The sequence below is a fragment of the Chiloscyllium plagiosum genome, chromosome 1 (genome assembly GCF_004010195.1).
Source record: "Chiloscyllium plagiosum isolate BGI_BamShark_2017 chromosome 1, ASM401019v2, whole genome shotgun sequence".
Lineage (NCBI taxonomy): Eukaryota > Metazoa > Chordata > Chondrichthyes > Orectolobiformes > Hemiscylliidae > Chiloscyllium > Chiloscyllium plagiosum.
Genome location: NC_057710.1, coordinates 99103397 through 99123300, shown reverse-complemented (window position 1 = coordinate 99123300; position 19904 = coordinate 99103397). Strand labels below are relative to the sequence as shown.

The window sequence follows — 19904 nt, the reverse complement described above, 5'->3', positions numbered from 1 at the left end:
GATGAAAGGTATAAGTTAATAGCAGGTTTATTTCTGAAAATCCACATGGTTTTTCTGCCACATTATTAGAGCTGAAAATGTGTTGCTGGAAAAGCGCAGCAGGTCAGGCAGCATCCAAGGAGCAGGAGAATCGACGTTTCGGGCATGAGCCCTTCTTCAGGATGTTCATGCCCGAAACATCGATTCTCCTGCTCCTTGGATGCTGGCTGACCTGCTGCGCTTTTCCAGCAACACATTTTCAGCTCTGATCTCCAGCATCTGCAGTCCTCACTTTCCCCTGCCACATTATTACCCAGTCTCTGGACATCCATTGAGCTAAAAACTAGGTTCTGTAGAACCAGTTCTGTAGAAGTTGAAGTATGGTTTCATTTGTTGATAAACCTTTACCCTTCACATTGAGCTGATATTATTATTTACAAATACTTTAGACTGTTTTCATTGTAAGGGGTTTGGATAATATTATAATACATAAGATGTGGATTGGTCACTTTTTAACTATGCTTTGCTCAAACATGATAAACTATTACAGACTTGAACTCACTCTACAACTTTTTTTATTAATCTCATGCTTCGCAATATTTAGTGGTAAGGCCTGTGGTAATTAGGAGGATGTATTGTTTAGTTATAATAGACATAAATGAAAATATTATATCATTTTTATTAATAATACCTGTAAAAGGTTTTGTATGGTGCTTCTTAATTGGTTGGACAATATATGAGTATACGACAGGTGTACTGTACTGTACAACACAAACAGACTCTCTGTCAACTTCAGCACCTGGGGAGAAATCTACCGGAGTGGAACCTTCACCTGTTGTGGAATCACCTGATCCTCACCCGAACGAAATCCATGCAAAGAAAAGTCTTCGGTTCTTCAAAGGAAAGGCAGTGGTCCACGCCAAAGATCAACCCCACTTAATTATACAGGTCTCTCATGCTGCCATTGATGAAAAAAATATGCAAATACTGCTCAATGAGCAGAAATATACTTTTGCATTTTAACTTTTGCAGTGTGGGGTTGCATTAGTATAATGCTGGGCAAAACTTTACTGATCATCTGTAAAGTATTCTGATTGATCGATATATTTTTGAGACCAATTGTGAAGAACCAGACATGATTTTAGAATATCTAGTTATAATGAAAATGATTATAATCAATCATGGAGATGTTGTGAGCCGCAGTAAATTCATCCCAATTAGAAAATACGAGCTGGCATGTTTCAAGGGAGTGGAGTTTGAATTCTGCACTGTTCTATTTGATATGGTGTCTGGTTGCCTCCCCACCACAAGTGCAGTTGGTAGGGGTGATGTGTACTGTAAATGTTTACATTATTTCAGAACAGTCAATAATGGATGTGGAACAGGAAGATCAGGCTGGCTGGCAATCAAAAATAGATTCCAGGAAGGGAACAAGAGAAGTGATGTTGATGTAGATTAATGTTATAGTAAACGATAGCGATTTGTGCTTTATTTCAGTTTTTATTAGTTCATTATTACATTAGAAATGTTATTACAATGTTCATGTGTTAGCATACAAAGGGAATCCATGCGGTTTGATTTTAAAGAAAATATTGTCAGTGATGGCCAATGGAGCTAGGATAGTAATTGATATCTATGGCTGTACATGGCCCTGATCAGGAATCGCCAGTGAACTGTGAATCCCAACTGAACATTTTGAAGCAGCTCACTTCTTTGACAAGGACCACGTTGGGTCCAGTTGCCATTTTGGCAAAGGCTGTCAGTTAGGTTGTGGAAGAAGAATGAGAGAGGAACCATAATTTGAAAATGGCCTTCGGGAGTCCATAGAGCATTAAGTGATGTGTTCCTGCCCAACTCCAGCTGCGCATAAACATTCCTGATGACGAAACGTCGACTCTCCTGCCCCTCAGATGCTGCTTGACCAGCTGTGCTTTTCCAACACAACATTTTTTGACTCAGCTTCACATAAAGGCAAGTTTAGAAAATCATTTACTTACTTCTACTGTGTGTGGCCTCCAAAGGTTTCTATTGGTGAGTCCTTTCACTTAGCCATGTTATGTGCCAAATAAAATGAGTATTGTGTAGCTGCCAGTTTTGCAAGCATGTCCCTATGGATGATTTAGACGTCCCAGTAACCTATTCAAGGATCCCAAATCCTCTTTTCGATGATCACCACATAATCAGAGATATTTCAGTGCTTTGAAATTAACTATATTTGCTATTTTCTGCACCTCAGTAGGCTGAACAACCTCTATCTGCATTGTAGGGATTCTATCATTCCATAAACCTTCCACATCTAAAGGATTTTCAAAAATCAAAATTAATGAATTTAGATAATCAGCATCCATTGCTTTTAAAAACACAGGTGGCACGGTGGCTCCGGGGTTAGCACTGCTACCTCACGGAATCAGGGACTTAGGTTTGATTCTAAACTTGGGTGAATGTCTATGTGGAATTCGCATGTTCTCCCTGTGTCTGTGTGGGTTTCCTCTGAGTGCTCTCTTTTCCTCCCACAGTCCAATGATGTGCAGGTTAGGTGGATTGACCATGCTAACTTGCCCTGTAGTATCGAGTGATCCACAGGTTCGGTGAATTAGCCATGGTAAATGTGGGATTATGGGGATAGTGTAGGAACTGGATCTGGGTGGGATGCTCTTCAGTGGGTCAGTATAACTCAATGGGCTGAATGGCTTCTTTCCACACTGTAGGGATTATATGATTCAAAGTGCTTTGTGTCTATGGAAACAACCTTTTCAGATCTGGTGCATATCTTATGAACAATGGAACAGTTTACCAGATGCAACACTCGTATACAGAAAAAAGTATGAGACGTTTTTTTTAATCTAGTAAACTGCCTTTTATTTGGCTATCTGCCATTCCCATGCTTTGTTGTTTACACATACAACATCCATCACTGAATGTGAAGGATTAAGGGCTCTGGTGTAGTCAGTCTGGTTTTCCATGCAATTGTTCACAATTAATCACGAGACAATTATGAAACTAATATCCAGCAAGACAGCTTCCTGTAATTGTGATCTGATGCTAAAACCTTTTAATACAGAGGCAATAAATGTAAATCCAAACATATGCCCATTGATCTAATAATTAATGTATTTTATAACGTATAATTCTTTAGCATTTTTATTTAAAATATTACCTTCCTTAGCCAGGTACAGTTAGACTATTTCTGCTAGCCATAGTGTTTGCTTTAAGGTATGGCTCACAATTAATGTGTCAGGCGAGCAGGTTTTTCAGGTCTTTCTTACACATTAACGTTGATTTGAAGCACGCAGAAGTTTATAAAGGCATTAGATCATAGATTTGCTCATGTTATACTTCATTAACTAGATGTGCCAAAAGATATTTCAAGAGGTTCTTTCTCTCCTCCACCACCATACAGGGTATGAGTGGACAGGGAGAGTTTTGGCAAACCACTGTCAGTCTCCTGTAGTCTGGCGCTTCTCTCTGCAGAGCATAGAGCTCTCATTGTGCCGAATGCCCATTATTGTACTATGGCTCATTTGAATGCAGCACAGAATGCAAAAACCGAGCATTAAACTTAACCCATTACAATCTTCTTTTTGTTTATTATTTAACTTTAATTTTTAACTTTTACCTTGCAATAAAAAAACAATATTGCTTTAAGTACAATAGAGTGGATTGTTACGTGCCAACAACTGGAAGTGGATTTTCTTACAGACCTCTAGAATGCCAGCAGTTGCTGACAAGTTGAAAAGCCATCTGTAGCAAAATGGCACTTACCCTTGTGAGTGCTGAGGAGCAGGCCCTCATTGCAAAACAAAATAGGATAGATGCAGAAATTGTCCCAGTCCCTGCCATAACTTTGTTGAAAGATCATGGAAAACCAGAAAGACGCATTAGTAAAACACTTCCTGACATATCTCTGCGACTTCCACTAGGGCTTTTATTGTAAGAGTTAAGAAGAGTATCCTATGGTCGTTACTGGTGAATATACCCTTGTTACAAAGAATTATGCTAGCAGTGAACCTCTGAAAGAACATTTTCAGGTTGTACCCTAGCAAAGTTTCAAGACCTATGACTTCTCAGTGCTGTAATGATCTAGCCAAGTAAGATATGTCAGAAATGAAATGAGTCTATATTAGTCAGCTAAAAGCTGGAAAGATTGATAGAACCAGTACAACAATATGGCTAAAGTAAATTGTTATGTAAGACTTAAAAATGGAAAAAAAGTTGGAAATAATTTTTTCGCCTTCAAAGTGTCACAGGAATTCTGCAGAAGATACGAATATAGTAGCTGAATAGGCTATTCAGTACAGAGTCATACAGAGACATAGAGATGCACAGCAACAGATCTTTTGGTCCAACTCATCCAGGCCAACCAGATATCCTAAATTAATCCAGTCCCGTTTGCCAGCACATGGCCCATAACTCTCTAAACTATTCATTTTCATATACCCTTCTAGATGCCTTTTAAATGCTGTAATTGTACTAGCCTCCACCACTTTCTCTGGCAGCTCATTCCATACACGCGCCACGCTCTGTGTGAAAACGTTGCCCCTTAGGTTCATTTTAAATTTTTCTCCTCTCACCCTAAACCTATCCCCTCTAGTTTTGGAGACCTTGTCTATTTACCCTATCCATGCCCTCATGATTTTATAAACCTCAATAAGGTCACCCCTCAGCCTCCAACACTCCAGGGAAAACAGTCCCAGCCTATTCAGCCTCTCCGAATAGCTCAACCCTCCAACCCTGACAACATCCTTGTAAATCATTTCTGAACACTTTCAAGTTTCACAACATCTTTCCTGTAGACTAGAATTGCACACAATATTCCTAAAGTGGCCTAACATATGTCCTGCACAACCACAATATGACCTTCCAACTCTATTACTCAGCGCTCTGACCAATAAAGGTAAGCATACAAAACACCTTCTACCTACTTGCGACTGCACTTTCAAGGAACTATGAACCTGCACTCCAAGGTCTTTTTGTTCAGCAACACTCCCTTGGACCTTACCATTAAGTGTATAAGGTGAAAGTGAGGACTGCAGATGCTGGAGATTAGAGTCGAGAGTGTGATGCTGGAAAAGAACAGCAGGTCAGGCAGCATCTGAGGAGGAGGAAAGTTGACGTTTCGGGCAAAGGCCCTTCATTCCTGATGAAGGGCTTTTGCCCGAAACATTGACTTTCCTACTCCTCAGATGCTGCTTGACCTGTTGTGCTTTTCCAGCATGACACTCTCAACATTAAGTGTATAAGTCCTGATTTGCCTTTCTATTCAGTACAATCAAGGCTGATCATACATTTTAATACCTTTTTTCCCACACTACCCTCACATTGCTTTGCATTATTGGTGGTTAGGATTTCTATTATATCCATATTCAAAAATTGATTGTCCACAGCTCTCTGGGGTAGAGACTTCTAAAAATTCACAACCCAACGTAAATGGAAGAAATATTTCTGCATTTCTGTTTTAAGTGACTTCCTCCTTACACTGATATTGGGTCTGCTGGTTCTGGACTCCCCACCTAAGAGAAACATCTTAACTGTCACTACCCTGTCTATCCCCTCATGTGCTTTGCAGGTTCCAATAAGAATCTCATTCTTCAAATTTCTGCAGAATACTGACCCAGTTTCCCCAAACTCTCTTCTTAGGATAGTCCTGTTCTCCACTGAGCAAGACTGATGAACTATCATTGCACCCTCTCCATGAAAATTACAGTTTTCCTGTATGGTACTTTTCAAAGCCACGTATGCAGACTTCCTATCAACAATTCTATTAGTAATATCCTCAAGAAACCCCAACCAGGTTTGTGGAAGATGATTTTCTATTCATAAATCTATGCTGACTATCCAATCAGATCATTATGATCCTAGTGTCCATTTATCATAAATAAATAAATAAATAAAAGCAAAGTTCTGCAGATGCTGGCGATATGGAATAAAAACAGAAATTACTAGAAAAATTTAGCAAGTCTGGCAGCATCTGTGGAGATACACACAGAGTTAATGTTTGAGTCTAACATGATTCTTCCTCAGAAGTATATATTTATTACGTCTTTTAGATAACATCAGTTCTAATATTTTCCCTATTACTGATGTAGGGCTAGCTGGTCTATAGTTTCTCTTTTTCTCACTCTCCATCACTTCTTAAATAGTTGAGTAACAATCGCTAGTTTCAAATTTACAGACACTAATTCCAGAACCTATAGAACTTTCAAAGATTATCATCGACTACCTCCACAGCAACCTCTTTCAACACTCTGGGAGCATATAATCTCAGGTCCCAGGACTTTTCAACTCAGTCACATTAATTTCTCCAACACAACCTTACAATTAATCATTTCCTTCAATTCCTCATTTTCCATTGCCCCTTGTCTCTTTAATACTGGACGGTCTCTTGTATCTTCATCAGTGAAGGCAGACACAAAGTAATCTGTTAGCTTCACTACCATTTCTCAATTTCCCATTATAAATTCTCCTGACTCTGCCTGTAATAGATCAAAATGTACCTTGGCCTTTCATGTTCATTCACTTCTTGGAATTTTTATAGTCAATTTAATTTTTTTTTGCTAGTTTAGATTAATATTCTTTCCTCCCTTTTTTTATTAGTTCCTTGGTCCTCCTTTTCAGTACCTTCCACCCGCTGGTTTCCTATTACTTCTGGTAACTTTATAAGCCTTTTCCCTTTAATCTTACCTAACCCTTTACTTCCTTTTTAGTCACAGTTGACAGCATTGTTTTGAGTTTCATGCTTTGAAGGATTGCACATTTGCTGTAAACTATGTAATAATTCTTTAAAGGCAGAATAGATATAAACAGCTGAGTTTGGAAGATTTGAGTTATAAAGAAAGGTTGGATAGGCTGGATTTTTTTTACACTGGAAGGTCGGTGGTTGAGAGGTGACCTTATAGAAGCTTATAAAATAATGAGAGGTATAGATAGGGTTAATGGTGGTTGTCTTTTCCCTGGGATGGGAGATTTCAAGGCTTTAAAGGCTATCCATTGCCAATGTATCAACACATCTGTTAATATATTGTTACAATCCAACTCAGACAATTTGCCTTCATACTTCCAGAATTTCCAATTTTCAGATTTAACACCCTGGCTTCAGACTGAATTACCTCACTTCCAAATTTGTTTTGCAACAAGATTATTAGAGTGAAAGAGTCATAGAGATGTACAGCATGGAAACAGATCCTTCTGTCTAACTCATCCATGCCAACCAGATATCCAAAATTAATCTAGTCCCATTTGCCAGTGTTTGGCCCATATCTAAACCCTTCTTATTCATGTACTCATCCAGTTGCCTTTTTAATGTCGCAATTGTACCAGACTCCACCATTTCCTCTGGCAGCTCGTTCTATACACAAACCACCCTCTGCATGAAAAGACTCCCTCACCCTGGGGAAAAGACTTTGTCTATTTCTCCTATATCTCCTATCCCCTCATAATTTTATAAACCCCTATAAGTTCACTCTTCAGTCTCTGACACTTCAGGGAAAGTAGCCCCAGTCTATTCAGCCTCTCCCTATAGCTTAAACCCTCCAACCCTAGCACTATCCTCGTAAATCTTATCTGAGCCTTTCAGAACCCTTTCAAGTTTCACAACATTTTTCCTATGGTCAGGAGACCAGATTTGCATGCAATATTCCAAAAGTGGCCTAATCAATGTCCTGTACAGATGCAACATGATCTCCCAACTTCGATACTCAATGCACTGACCAATACAGGAAAGCATACCAAATGCTTTCTTCATTATCCTCTCTACCTGCAACTCACATATACTAAATTAAATGCCACCTGCCACTCCTCAGCCTATTGGCCCATCTGAACAAAGTGCCTTTGTACTCTGAGTTAACCTTCTTCACTGTCCACTACACCATCAATTTTGGTGACATCTGCAAACTTGCTATGTATACCTTCTACATTGACATCCAAATCATTTATATAAATATCAAAAAGCAGAGGACCTGTGGCACACCACTGGTCACAGGTGTCTAGTCTGAAAAGCACTACCACCCTCTGTCTTCTACCATCGAGCCAGTTCTGTATCGAAATGGATAGTTCTCCCTGGTGTTTAATCTTTTTCATTGTGTAACATTAGATCAAAATATACATTCTCTCATCAGTTCCCCACCATACTACTCTGGAACACCATCCCCACACACAGCAGACACTCATTAGCAGCATTTGTGATCATTAGGTTTACCAAGTCTGTACACAGATGGAAGTCGCCCATGGTTACTGGAAAGTACCCATGTTACATGCTTCTCTAATCTGATTGATATCATGCTCCATACTACCATTTCTGTTTGTTGGCCTTTAAACAACGAAGGCCTACTAAAGTTTGCCCCTTACTGTTTTTTAATTTCACCTAAAGAGCTTCCACATTTTCACTCTGAGATGTTTCTGTATTAATGTATTGATCTCATCTCTTACTAACAGTGGTTCACCACCTTTTTTTCTAGCGCTTCCTAAATGTCAAATTGACAAGAATATTTAGTTCACAGGCCTAGTCACCTTGCAGCCATGTTTCTCTAATGGCAATTTGATCATTCTCATTTACCTTAATTTGTTATTTTGAATCATTTATCTTGTTAAGAATGCTGCATGGATCCATGCAGATGCCCTTAACATGGTCTTTTTGACACTATTCCCATTCTAAGCTTAGTTGATGCTTGTCCGCATTTCGCCTGCCTTCTAATTTCACTTGCCACTTTTTTACCTTCTGTTACCAGTTTTACTGCCTTCTGAACTGAGTTATCCCTGAAGGATCCCATCCACCTGACAAACGAGTTTAAACCTTCCTCAACAGTGCTAGCAAATCTCCCCACAAAGACCTAGTTCTGTTAAGGTATAATCAATTCATGTTCTCTCGGCTGCCCCAGAACCAGTTCCAGTGCTTCAGGCAACTGATGCCCTCCCTCCTACACCAGTTCTTCAGTCATGTGTTCAAGCAAGAACATGAAAATATTTTGGTTGTTAACATGTCTTCAGGGCAGCCAAGTTTACAGGATAAGTATCTCTGGAGTTACAGAAGAATCTGCATTTGCAGCAGTAGTGCAAGGTGTTTAGTGCAAATGTTTAATGAGAGTCTAATGACCTTAAAAATAATTGAACTTTCAAGCATTGATTGTGACTCAACTGCTAACAGCATAACTGTGAAATTCTGCCAGTTAACTGAAATTGATTTGAGAAGTTATCTGCAGCTTGAAATTCACAAATTACATGTGAGGGAGAGCTTCCTTAGTGAAACAGATTTATGTTTAGCAAAATGCTGAAACACTGAAGAGCTTAAGGGTTTATATATATATTAGAACTATAGAGAACTTATGTGCAATCCATGCTTCAATTAAAGAGGTGTGACTGAAGCCCATCAAACAGATAATAACAATATATGAGGGTTGTGGGTAGGATGAACAATGTCAAGAAAGATATCCCATGCAGTGCTTACTGTGGGAGAATTAAAGGAAATGCACTTATTTTGTCTCAATGTTATGTTGAGGGTCAAAGAAAAACCAAATGTCATTCAATAACAGACACACAGAGAGTGAGGCAGAATTAGAAGTCATTAAATCATCAACCTGTTTTCAGTCGAGGAGGTGAGAGCTGCTGCTGGAAGTCACTGCCCCAGCCTGCAGGGGTACTTTGTATACATTTATTTACAACAGGCCCAGTTACCTTCCAGCTGGCTTATGTAACATGATCATCAGCAATAATCAGATAAGCCTGAGAAAGGTGCACTATGAGCAAACAAGCCAGGATCTTGTAACGTGTAATAAGATTGCACTAAAATATTTGCAATGCTTCGGAATGTAACCAAAATTCTGGAAGAAATACCATTAAATAATTAATAATTGCACAAAGCCTTGGTGAGCCCATACTTGAGTAACTTTGAAACCAAAAAACTGCTGGAAATCTGAAACAAAATCCTGATTTTGCCTGAGTAACTTTGATTTCCTCAACTAAGGAGATGTAATCTTTCTGAGTGGGAGCCATAAACATTCAGTAGATTGAATCGGGGGATTTGGTGATTGAACTACGAGAAGTTGAGTGGACGAGACCTATATACCCTAGAATTTCAGAGAACGAGAGGTAACTTCACTGAAATTTAACTTGATCAGGTTGAAACTGAGATGGATCATTGACCAGAGATTTGAGAACAAGTTGGTCACTGTCTCAGAATAAGAGTCAGCCATTTAAAATGGAGATGAAGAGAATTCTTCAGTCAAAATGTTGAGGATATTCAGAACTGAAATTGAATACATTAAAGGGATGAATAGATTTTTTTGCATACTAAGGGGACTAGGGGACATTGGGGAATAATGTGGAAAGTTGGAGTTCAGGGTAAAAGACCATGATCATATTGAATCTTGGAGCAGGCTTTATTAGCCTAACATGTTCGTATGCTTCAGGTAAACTAAAGTCCTATGAATGCTGAGAATTGAAATCTTGCCAGTGATGCTGGAAACATGTAAAACTAGTTGGTATCTGAGGAGTGGGAATCAAAGTTAGTGTTTTAAGTCACATGAGAGTTGAAACTTGCTGCAGATGAACAGCATTTAAATAATAGAGGCAGGAAAGAGCCATATCTCATTGTTGGGAGTATGTTGCACAAACAAGTGGAATTGTTATGGATTCAGTTGGAAAATATAGTGAAATCATTATAGTGAAGGTATTTCCCATCAATTCTAAGCTCATTATCAATATCCTGGGAATTATTATTGACCAGAAATTGGATGATTCACAGAAGCACAGTGGGTACAAGAGCAGATCTGAGGTTAGGAAGCTTGCAGTGAATAACATACCTCCTGACTTCCAAAGTCTGTCCAAGATCTATAAGCCACTGGTCATGTTTGTGATGGAATACTCCCCATTTGTCTGGATGGGTGTAGTTCCATCAACTTTCAGGAAGCTCAAGATCATCCTAGTCAAATCAGGCTGCTTGATTGCTGCTACTGAGCAATAGTTGCCAATGTATACCATCTGCAAAATGTGCTGCAGAAATTCATCAAGGCTCCTTAGGCAGCATCTTCCCAATTCTCAACCACTATCATCTAGAAGAACAAGGACAACAGATACTTGAGAACACCACTGCCTACAATTCCCTCTCCAAACCACTCACCATCCTGACTTGGAAATAAATCACAGTTCCTACAATGTTTCTGGGTCAACATCCTGGAACTTACTCCCGAAAGCATTGTGGGTCAACCCACAACACACGGACTGCAGAGGTTGAAGAACGCAGTTCATCACCATCTTCTGATGAGCAACTAGGGCTAGGCAGTAAACACAACTCTAGCCAGCAATGTCCACATCCTGTGAATTAAAGAAATTTTTAAAAATTAGAATCTATTATAAAGGTTATGATTGATGGATATTTAGCATATAATTATCTGACTGGACAGAGTCAACAAAGATTGATAAATAGGAAACCATTTTTGATTTCTTGAAGAACACGTTTGTTAGGCATGGAACAGAAAAAAAAATGCAGATGCTGGAAGTGTGTTTGTTAGGCACGATTTGACTCTTACAAATCTGAATTGTCAATCCAAAATTCATTAAAGTCTTTCGAAATTACTACTCATTTAATTCTGTACAAAGTTCCTGGAACCTTACCAACTGCAGAAGTTTAGCCTCCATGAGCAAAAGACTGCTGGACCATTATGCTCAACTTTAAGGGACTTATGAACAAAGTCATCCATGTCCCTTTGAGCATCAACGCCTGCTAATCTCTCACCACATAAGTACTCTGTACCTTTGTTCCTCCTACAAAAGTAAATAACCTCACACTTACCCACATTATATTCTATCTGGCATCCTCTTTTCCACTCATCCAGCATGTCTAATTCCCCATGAAGCTACTTTGCATCCTCTTCACAACTCATATTCCCATCAACTTCTGTATCATTCACAAACTTCAAAATATTACATTTCACCCACATTCAAATCATTGGCATAGATTGTGAAGAGCGAGGGGCAGGCAGTGATCTTTGTGGTACCCACTGGTTTGCCTGCCAACTTGAGAGTGACCCACTTATTCCTAGCCTCTGCTTCCTGTCTATTATCCATTCTTGTGTATTAGCCCCAATCCTACATGCTTTAATTTTGTTTACTAACTTTCAGTTTTTCTAAATTTTTTTGAGAATCCAAATACTTCATATTCACTGACTCTGCCAACAACATCCTCGGAAAATTCCATCTTATTTATCAAACATTATTTCTTATTTATCAATCCTTGTTGACTGTCCAATTAGACAATTATATGCTAAATATCCATTCATCATAACCTTTATAACAGATTCTAATTATTTTATTATTGCTGATCTGACCTTAACCAATCTGTAAATCCATGTTTTCTCTCTCCATCCTGAGAGTGAGCTTACATTTGCAATCTTCCTATCTACAGGCACATTGCAGAATTTACAGAAGTTTGAAAAATGACGTGAAACCACAGATTAAAGTCAGCTCTGCTGTTTTATCATGCTTATGATTACTATTTCCATGAAGTTTTTTCTCATTGAGCCAAGGCTACATTGAGGTCTGGAGCTGAGTAGCCCTGACGGAACCCAAACTGGGTGTTACTGAGCAAGTCATCGCTGAGCAAGTGTTGATGACACCTTCCATCACTTTACTAATGATCATGAGTACACCAGTAGGATGTGAATTAGCTGGGTTGGATTTGAGTCGAGAATGTATTGCTGGGAAAGCACAGCAGGTCAGGCAGCATCCGAGGAACAGGAGAATCAACGTTTCAGGCATAAGCCCTTCATTAGGAATCAATTTCTCCTGGGTTGGACTTGTCCTACTTTTTGTGTACAGGACATACCTGCGATGTTTTCCATATTGTTGTGTAGATACCAGTGTTATAACTGTACTAGAATAGCTTGGCTAGGGGTGAAGCAAACTTTGGAGCACTATTTCTGATGGTGCTTCATCAGAACTGAAGTGAAGTTCTGATGAAGAGTCATCTAGACTTGAAACATTAGCTTGCTCTCTCCCCATGGATGCTGCCTGACCCATTGTGATCTTCAGCATTTTTTGTTTTCAGTACAGGTTCCAGCATCTGCAGTAATATTCTCCTACACTATTTGTATGGTTGGTCCAGTCAAGTTTCTAGTCAATTATATCTCTCAGGATCATGATGGTGTGGGGAAAATCAGGAATGGGAATTCTGATAAACATCAAAAATGGGTAGATTTTCTCCTGTTGGAGATGGTTATTGCCTGGCACATATATGACATGAAATTTAATTGCCACTTACAAATTTTGGGTAGAAGGAAAAGGAAGGCAAATAATTGGTAAAACTTTAAAAGTAGCAGAACAGAGTATTAAATGTTCAGAAATGTTTTAAGAAGTAGTGGGTTAGAAAAAGCATGTTGAATTCTATGTTTACAAAGAGGGGCTAACCCCATACACATCATTAGTAATATCACTCTTCAAGGATGTGAACACATTTAGCTGCAGCCAAGCAACTTTGCCATGGAAAAAGGTTTAGAAGTCTAATTTCACTTTTGGCTGCTTGTTTTGGATATGAGAAAGGATAAGCAGGCACTGGAGATATTGTATTAAAAATGCACAATATATTAGATGGCTGCATTAATTCCAGTGTACCACTAGGTGGCATAGCAAACTGCACACTCGGAAAGAGGCCACAGTGTTGAGTGATGCAGTAAGGGATGTGACCCACATTCACATTAGGAGAGATTGGGGAAGGCAGCAGCCAAAGAACTTTCTCATGACAGAAGCGGCCAGAAGGATTTGTCACTCTTCGGTGATCTGAACATGCACAGGTGGCCAGTGACTATCTTTGCCTCTGTTGGCAAAACACATTTTCTAAAAATTCTCTCATGGGTGTGGATATTGCTGGCTAGCACTATTTATCAGATATCCCTAGGTGCCCTTGAGAAAGTGATGGTGAGCAGCCTTCTTAAACTCCTGCAGTTCCATTTGCTTTTGGTAGACCTACAAAGCCATTAGGGAAGAAATTCCAGGATCTAATCTAATCATCAATGAAGGAACAATGGTCTATTTCCAAATCAGGATGGTCAGTGGCTTGGAGAGGAACCTGCGTGCAATGGTGTTCCCATGTATCTGTTTGGGAGAAGTGTTGTTGGTTTGAAAGGTGCTGCCTAAGGATCTTTCATTGCTGAATTTCAACAGCACATCTTCTAGATAATACATACTGCGGCTACTGAGCATCGGTAGTCAAGGGAGTGGATGCTTGTAGACATGGTGCCAATCAAGTGGGCTGCTTTGCATTTGATGGTGTCAAGCATCTTGAATGTTGTTGGAGCTGTGCCATTCCAGGCAAGTGGGGAGTATTTCATCACACTGTATACTTGTGCTTTGTAGGTGGTGAACAGGCTTTGGGGAGTTCAGAAACAAGTTAATCTTTACAGGATTCCAAGCCCCTGGCCTGCCCTTGCAGTCATTTTACTTATGTGACTAGCCCAAATTAGATTTGATAATGAGTAATAAGCCAAAATTTAATCGGTTAGGAGTGGCCTTTTGGCCTTTCACTGTGCAGATACAGTCCCCTCAGGAGATGCTGGCCAACTTTACTGGGCTAGATCTGGGCGCGGTTAGAACTACAGATAGAAGCAAAGAGAAGTTCCCTCCTCCAGAAAGATAATTACTAGAGACGAATGATCCTGGAGTGGGACTAGATGCAGGTAGTAGTGTATTTTTGGCAGTGTGTTCTCAATGGGTGTCTTCCATTTTAAGGAGTGGAATGATCCTGGAACCCAAGGATGGGTGGTGCAGAATGTCGGGGAAAGGTGACATGTTGGTGGCAGTGCCCCTAATGCAGACAGGGCACTCCCTGATTATGATGACTTCCATCTTCTTTCACAACTTCTTATCATCTAGGCCAGAAAGATTGGCCTACTTGACCATCCATGGCAGCTTGATTATGTTGTGTGCAGCTCAATATGCAGATCACTATGCTAACAAGCCTAATTGACCTTTAATTATTCATTTACATATAGTGGTTGGGTGCTGGGCTGGCCTGGGGCTATGCTTAGGAGTGGGAGTAAAGGAATCGGGTGCACCATTAACCTATTTTACTTGCCCCCCGCTCCCCCCCGGCCCCATCCATGGAAAACATAACCAGTGGGGTCATGCCAAATGCAGCCCAGAGTTTGAAAGAGAAAAATCCCAAAATATCTCATAATCTCATAAGATTCTTGAGTTTGCTGAGGCTGATTTCAGTTGAATGAAACAGAAAGGGTCCACAGCTGTCTGACCAAATCTGTGACAGATTATTAATGGGAGGTGTTCAAACAGAATGTAAGGTGATATGGAAGAAGTTTATCACCCCAAACAGCAAGACCTCTACTTCTAAATAGAAATGATTTGTCAAAAGATTAATTGAGGGACAAAATAAAATAGAAAGAAATAGGATACAGAAAGCAAACAGTGGAACACATCCTGGCACATAAGAAAAAAAACAAAGAAATGCAAAGTGTGAAAAAGCTCAAGTAAGCATGAAAACGTAGGCATGAAAATCTAGCAAGGGATATCAAAACTACACAATGTATTTTTATAGTTTATAGAGAGAAAAAGAATGGTCAGGAGCAATGTGATGCTTTGAAAATTGTTCATGATATTGTCCCATATTCTCCTACCAACCAAAATAGGATAGAAAATCCTGGTTCATAAATCTATGACATCAATGACATGGAACATGTTTGGCCAGGTGCTCTGACTTTTTTTTCCTGTACTGATGCCATTTCCTGTTCTTCCTTCAAACTGAATAATTGCAACAAACTTATCTTCTAATTTCCATCCTTCTCTTGCTTTCCACACAGTCCACCTCAAATTTCCCCCCCCTTCTAGCTTGGTTTGCCTTGATTCTGATGGAGAGGCCAACAATCAATATCCACAAGGCTGTGCTGCCTATGGATTTCAAGGCTATGGCCTTAGTGAGGAAAAGTGGGACTAGGTGTAGGTAGGAGTGTATTTTTGGCAGGACAGACTCAATAGGCTGAAGACTGTATGATTTTATAATTCTAACTTCCCATAGCTACCTTGTGTATGCTTTGAAAGGAATCAAAAAGTGTGGCGCTGGAAAAGCACAGCAGGTCAGGCAGCATCTGATGAGCAGGAGAGTCAATGGTTTGTGAAAGGACTCTATTCTGATCTCTCAGTATCTTAATTTTCATCTTGTTTGTTCTGATGAGGCCACATTCCAACATGTCTTCCTTTTTCTTCATCAGAGAATTTCTTTCCATTGTGGTTGACTTATTGATTCGGCCTTTGACTTTACAGCTTTCTGGACACAACACTGAGTTTAACAATTCCAGATCACAGCCTGCTTCTTTTTAGTTGAGTATATTTGTTAAAAGGCTGAGGTCGCAATCTTCTCCAGTAGACCGTCAAATGCTACTTTCCCCAGGTCTGCAGATGGAAATATATAGGAGATGGTAAATTCATGAGATGATGAATATTTATCTAAATGTAAGCCTTTCAGTCTCACAATGAATGAGGAAGTGTGTGATACCAAGTCTACTTTAGCTGCACTACATTAGAACAGATTTCTAGTCTACACTGTTTTACAGCAGAACATGTTTCATCAATTGAAAGGAGAATAGTGTGGTGATCTAAGCTGATGGTAACAATGGACAAGGCAGATCCAAGAATAGGACCTGGCTTATTTTTCTTTTCACTTACCATGACTACAAAATGTATTCATTAGAGGATGTTATTGTGCTTTTAATAAAGGAATACTAAAGATTATTACACAAAAGAAACAAAAAACACACTATGTTACAATAGAAAAAAAATCTACCGACATAATCTCAATACAAATTCCGGAAAAGAAATTCATCCTTCTTATCTCAGCATATCCCTTATTGACAGTCAAACCTCAGTGAATATTTACCCCTATCTCCATGATAATGCTTCTTACTTAGCTGCCACAGCTGTAATTAATTTCTTTTTTAGAAAATTGCAATATATTAAAATCAATTCTTCTATTTCTCCCCAAGACAAACTGCTAACCCAGCTCACATAGTATTTAACATGGGCTCCCTAAACTCATGTCATGACAAGCCTCGTAGATTGTCTTCCTCTTTGATACATCTGCTACTGGAGGATTCTTCCCACTGACCTCGAAGCAACTCAGGATTTCTCTCCAGTACTGATCACTTGAAGACAGCTACTAATAGGACCTCTATTGTTAGGGACCTCTTCTCTCTACATGAACCCACTTCTACTCCCATCCACCAACATCCATCAACATTCAACCACCTTCTCTCCAGATCATAAAATCCAAACAATTGTCACCATGACAATTATCTCCTTAGGTAGCTTGTCAGTCACTTAGCCGAAATCCATGACGAATTGTAAATACTGATTTGCTACAAGGGAATCCATAAACCAAAAGATCAAAACTTACTGAACAACCCCCAAATGAATACATTACCAACTGGGATTTAATCTTTTGCAACTTTTACTTTAACACTATTCTGTGTTATCATAAATTAAGTATAATTAACAGACATCACAGTCAGATCAAAGTAAAAATTACATATACAATAACAGCTAAACCAAAGATTATGCCATGATGTTAATAACAGCCGAACCCAACTCTAAGGTTCCAGTTTTAGTTACATAGTCCTTCCAAGCAGAATTTAGTTCCTTTCTTTGAAGAGTTCAGCTGATTGTCTATAGGTATCATTTAACTGTCCCATTACCCTTTGTGTCTGTGTGCTAGCTGACCTCTGTATTTTAACGTCCTTCCACTTGGTGCTGCTCCCAGGGTTACCAGGTCACATTGAGCAAGTTTGCATTTTTAAAATTATAACTAATTCCTTTACAATTGATTCAAACATTTAAAGCATCATTTCAAAAAATTTTAAAAGAACAATTACAGGTCCCCAAACATTCTATAAAACTAGTTCAATTTGTCCTTGCTGTTACTGCTTCCAGGCAAAAAAAACATTGCATTTAATTAGGCCTTTGTCAGGCTGAAGCCGAACTGCTACTTATTCCTTCAGTTCCAGGAGACTTGATGAAATATAAGCTTTCCATTTGTCTTTCTTACAAATTTCCTGATAAGTGCAACACAAAAAGCTTCAAGAAAATGTGCCTTTGGTTTAGCATTACACAGATATTCCTTCACTTCAATGTTAACTAAAATGTTTCAAATGCTAATGCTGATCTCTCTCTCTCTGCACCTTCTCTGTGGCTGTAACACTGTATTCTGCACTCTGTTCTGTTACTGTGATGCACTTTGTATGGTACAATCTGACAGTATAGCATATAAAACAACACTTTTCACTGTATCTCAGTACATGTGACCACAATAAATCAAATTCAAACTCGTTTGAAGGAATTTATAACAACCATGGCAGTTGATACAGATAACTTACTTAGACATTTAAATGAAACAAAGAACTGCAGATGCTGGAGATCTGAAGCAAAAATGTAAATTGCTGGTGAAACCCTGGGTCTGGCTGCTCTTTCCACACACGTGCTTCCAGAGCTGCTGAGTTTCACCAGCAATTTCTGTTTTGAACCATACATATTTTCTTGTTGGATATTTTGAATCGGTTCATCAGGCACTACCTCCCCCTTTACACCTTCTTGCTGTCTCTGTCTCTGATCAGCTGAAACTATTCAAGATGTTCACCCTAACTTTAATTATAGACTCATAATTTCCCACTGATAGATGTTATACTAGCTGGTTTATAATTCCTACTTGTCCCTTTCCCCTTTCTTAAATAGTGGGGCAATATGCACAAATCAAGAGCACTTTGGAAGGTTATCATTAGGGCACTTGCAATGTTTTTACTATTTTCTTTAAACTGAGGATTGGAAGCCATCTAGTCTTGTGAATTTGTCACTCATGGAGGTTAAGTTTGAATCGATCTCAGACAACTAAAGCAAAATTCCCTTCTTTCTCTTAAACTGATTTGCTTCAGCATAGACATTAAGGCTTAATTAGCTTATTCAGGAAAATCACTAGTAAGACTACCCTTTTCAAGTATGTATGCATATTTTTGAGTCAGGGTATGAGACTTTGGAATCCAAGGTGACTTTGCATTGCTCTTTTCTACCAGGGATGCTAAAGCTGACATTAATTATCTAATCATTGATCAATATTTATTGAAACCTTCAATTTTTCTCATATATATGGTTACAGCTTTAGTGGGACATGGGTTTGCTTGTTGCTGAAAGCATCTGTTTCCAAATACAATACAAGGCTTCTGAGCACTCTCCTGCATGTCAGACTGTCACAACCAACTCTGGTATTGAAATCACCAACAATGACAATGTTGTCCTCAGGAGGGGCATTCTGGATGAGTTCAGAGATCTGTGTCGAATATGTTTGTCAGCTGGGCTAGCCTTCAGGATTGGAGGAGAAATACTGCTGAGAGTTGTAGCTGCTGGTCTTGAAGGGATAGATGCAGGGATATGTTGTGTTTGGAATTGCTAATTAGCAGGTTTGAATGTCTAGCAATGATATTCTTCTGTAGCATGAAGCCATCACTGAGGAGGCATTGCTCACCCACAGAGGCCTTCCTTTCCTTGCTACTTTATCAATCGCTGGTAAACTCACAACATACATTGCACCATCTGACAATGTTATTGAATTATCTATTTCCTGTTCCTCTTCCATGCATATTAGGTAACCAATTTCTTCCAATTCTTTGTGACCAATAAATTCTTCTTGGTCATCCCCATGGGTACCGAATTTGGCTATCAGCCTCTGCTCAGCCACTTTGCGTTGTTGCCTGTCCCGAAGTCAACCTTGAAGGACGGTCACCCAAAGGTCCGAGGTTGAATGTCCCAGCCCGCTGAAGTGTTCTCTGACTGGGAGGCACACTCCTGTCTGTTGATTGTTCTGCAGTGTCCATTCATCCATTACCGTACCCTCTGGTTAGATCTCGCCAATTTACTATGCCTCAGGGCATCCTTGCCTGCAGGGTATG

General features: G+C 39.3%; 1 protein-coding gene across 8 annotated transcripts in view; it reads left to right on the top strand.

The window, feature by feature from the left end:
• The window catches only part of LOC122551405, a 32586-nt gene that overhangs the window by 891 nt on the left and 11791 nt on the right, over window positions 1-19904 (top strand). Inside the window, exon 2 of one of the 8 annotated variants that reach the window (XM_043693241.1) lies at window positions 5617-5770. The exons of the other annotated variants lie outside the window; for them this stretch is intronic. Within the exon in view, the coding sequence (XP_043549176.1) occupies window positions 5693-5770 (78 nt within the window). The 5' untranslated portion in view covers window positions 5617-5692. The remainder of the gene's footprint in view (window positions 1-5616; window positions 5771-19904) is intronic. 8 annotated transcript variants of the gene reach the window in all.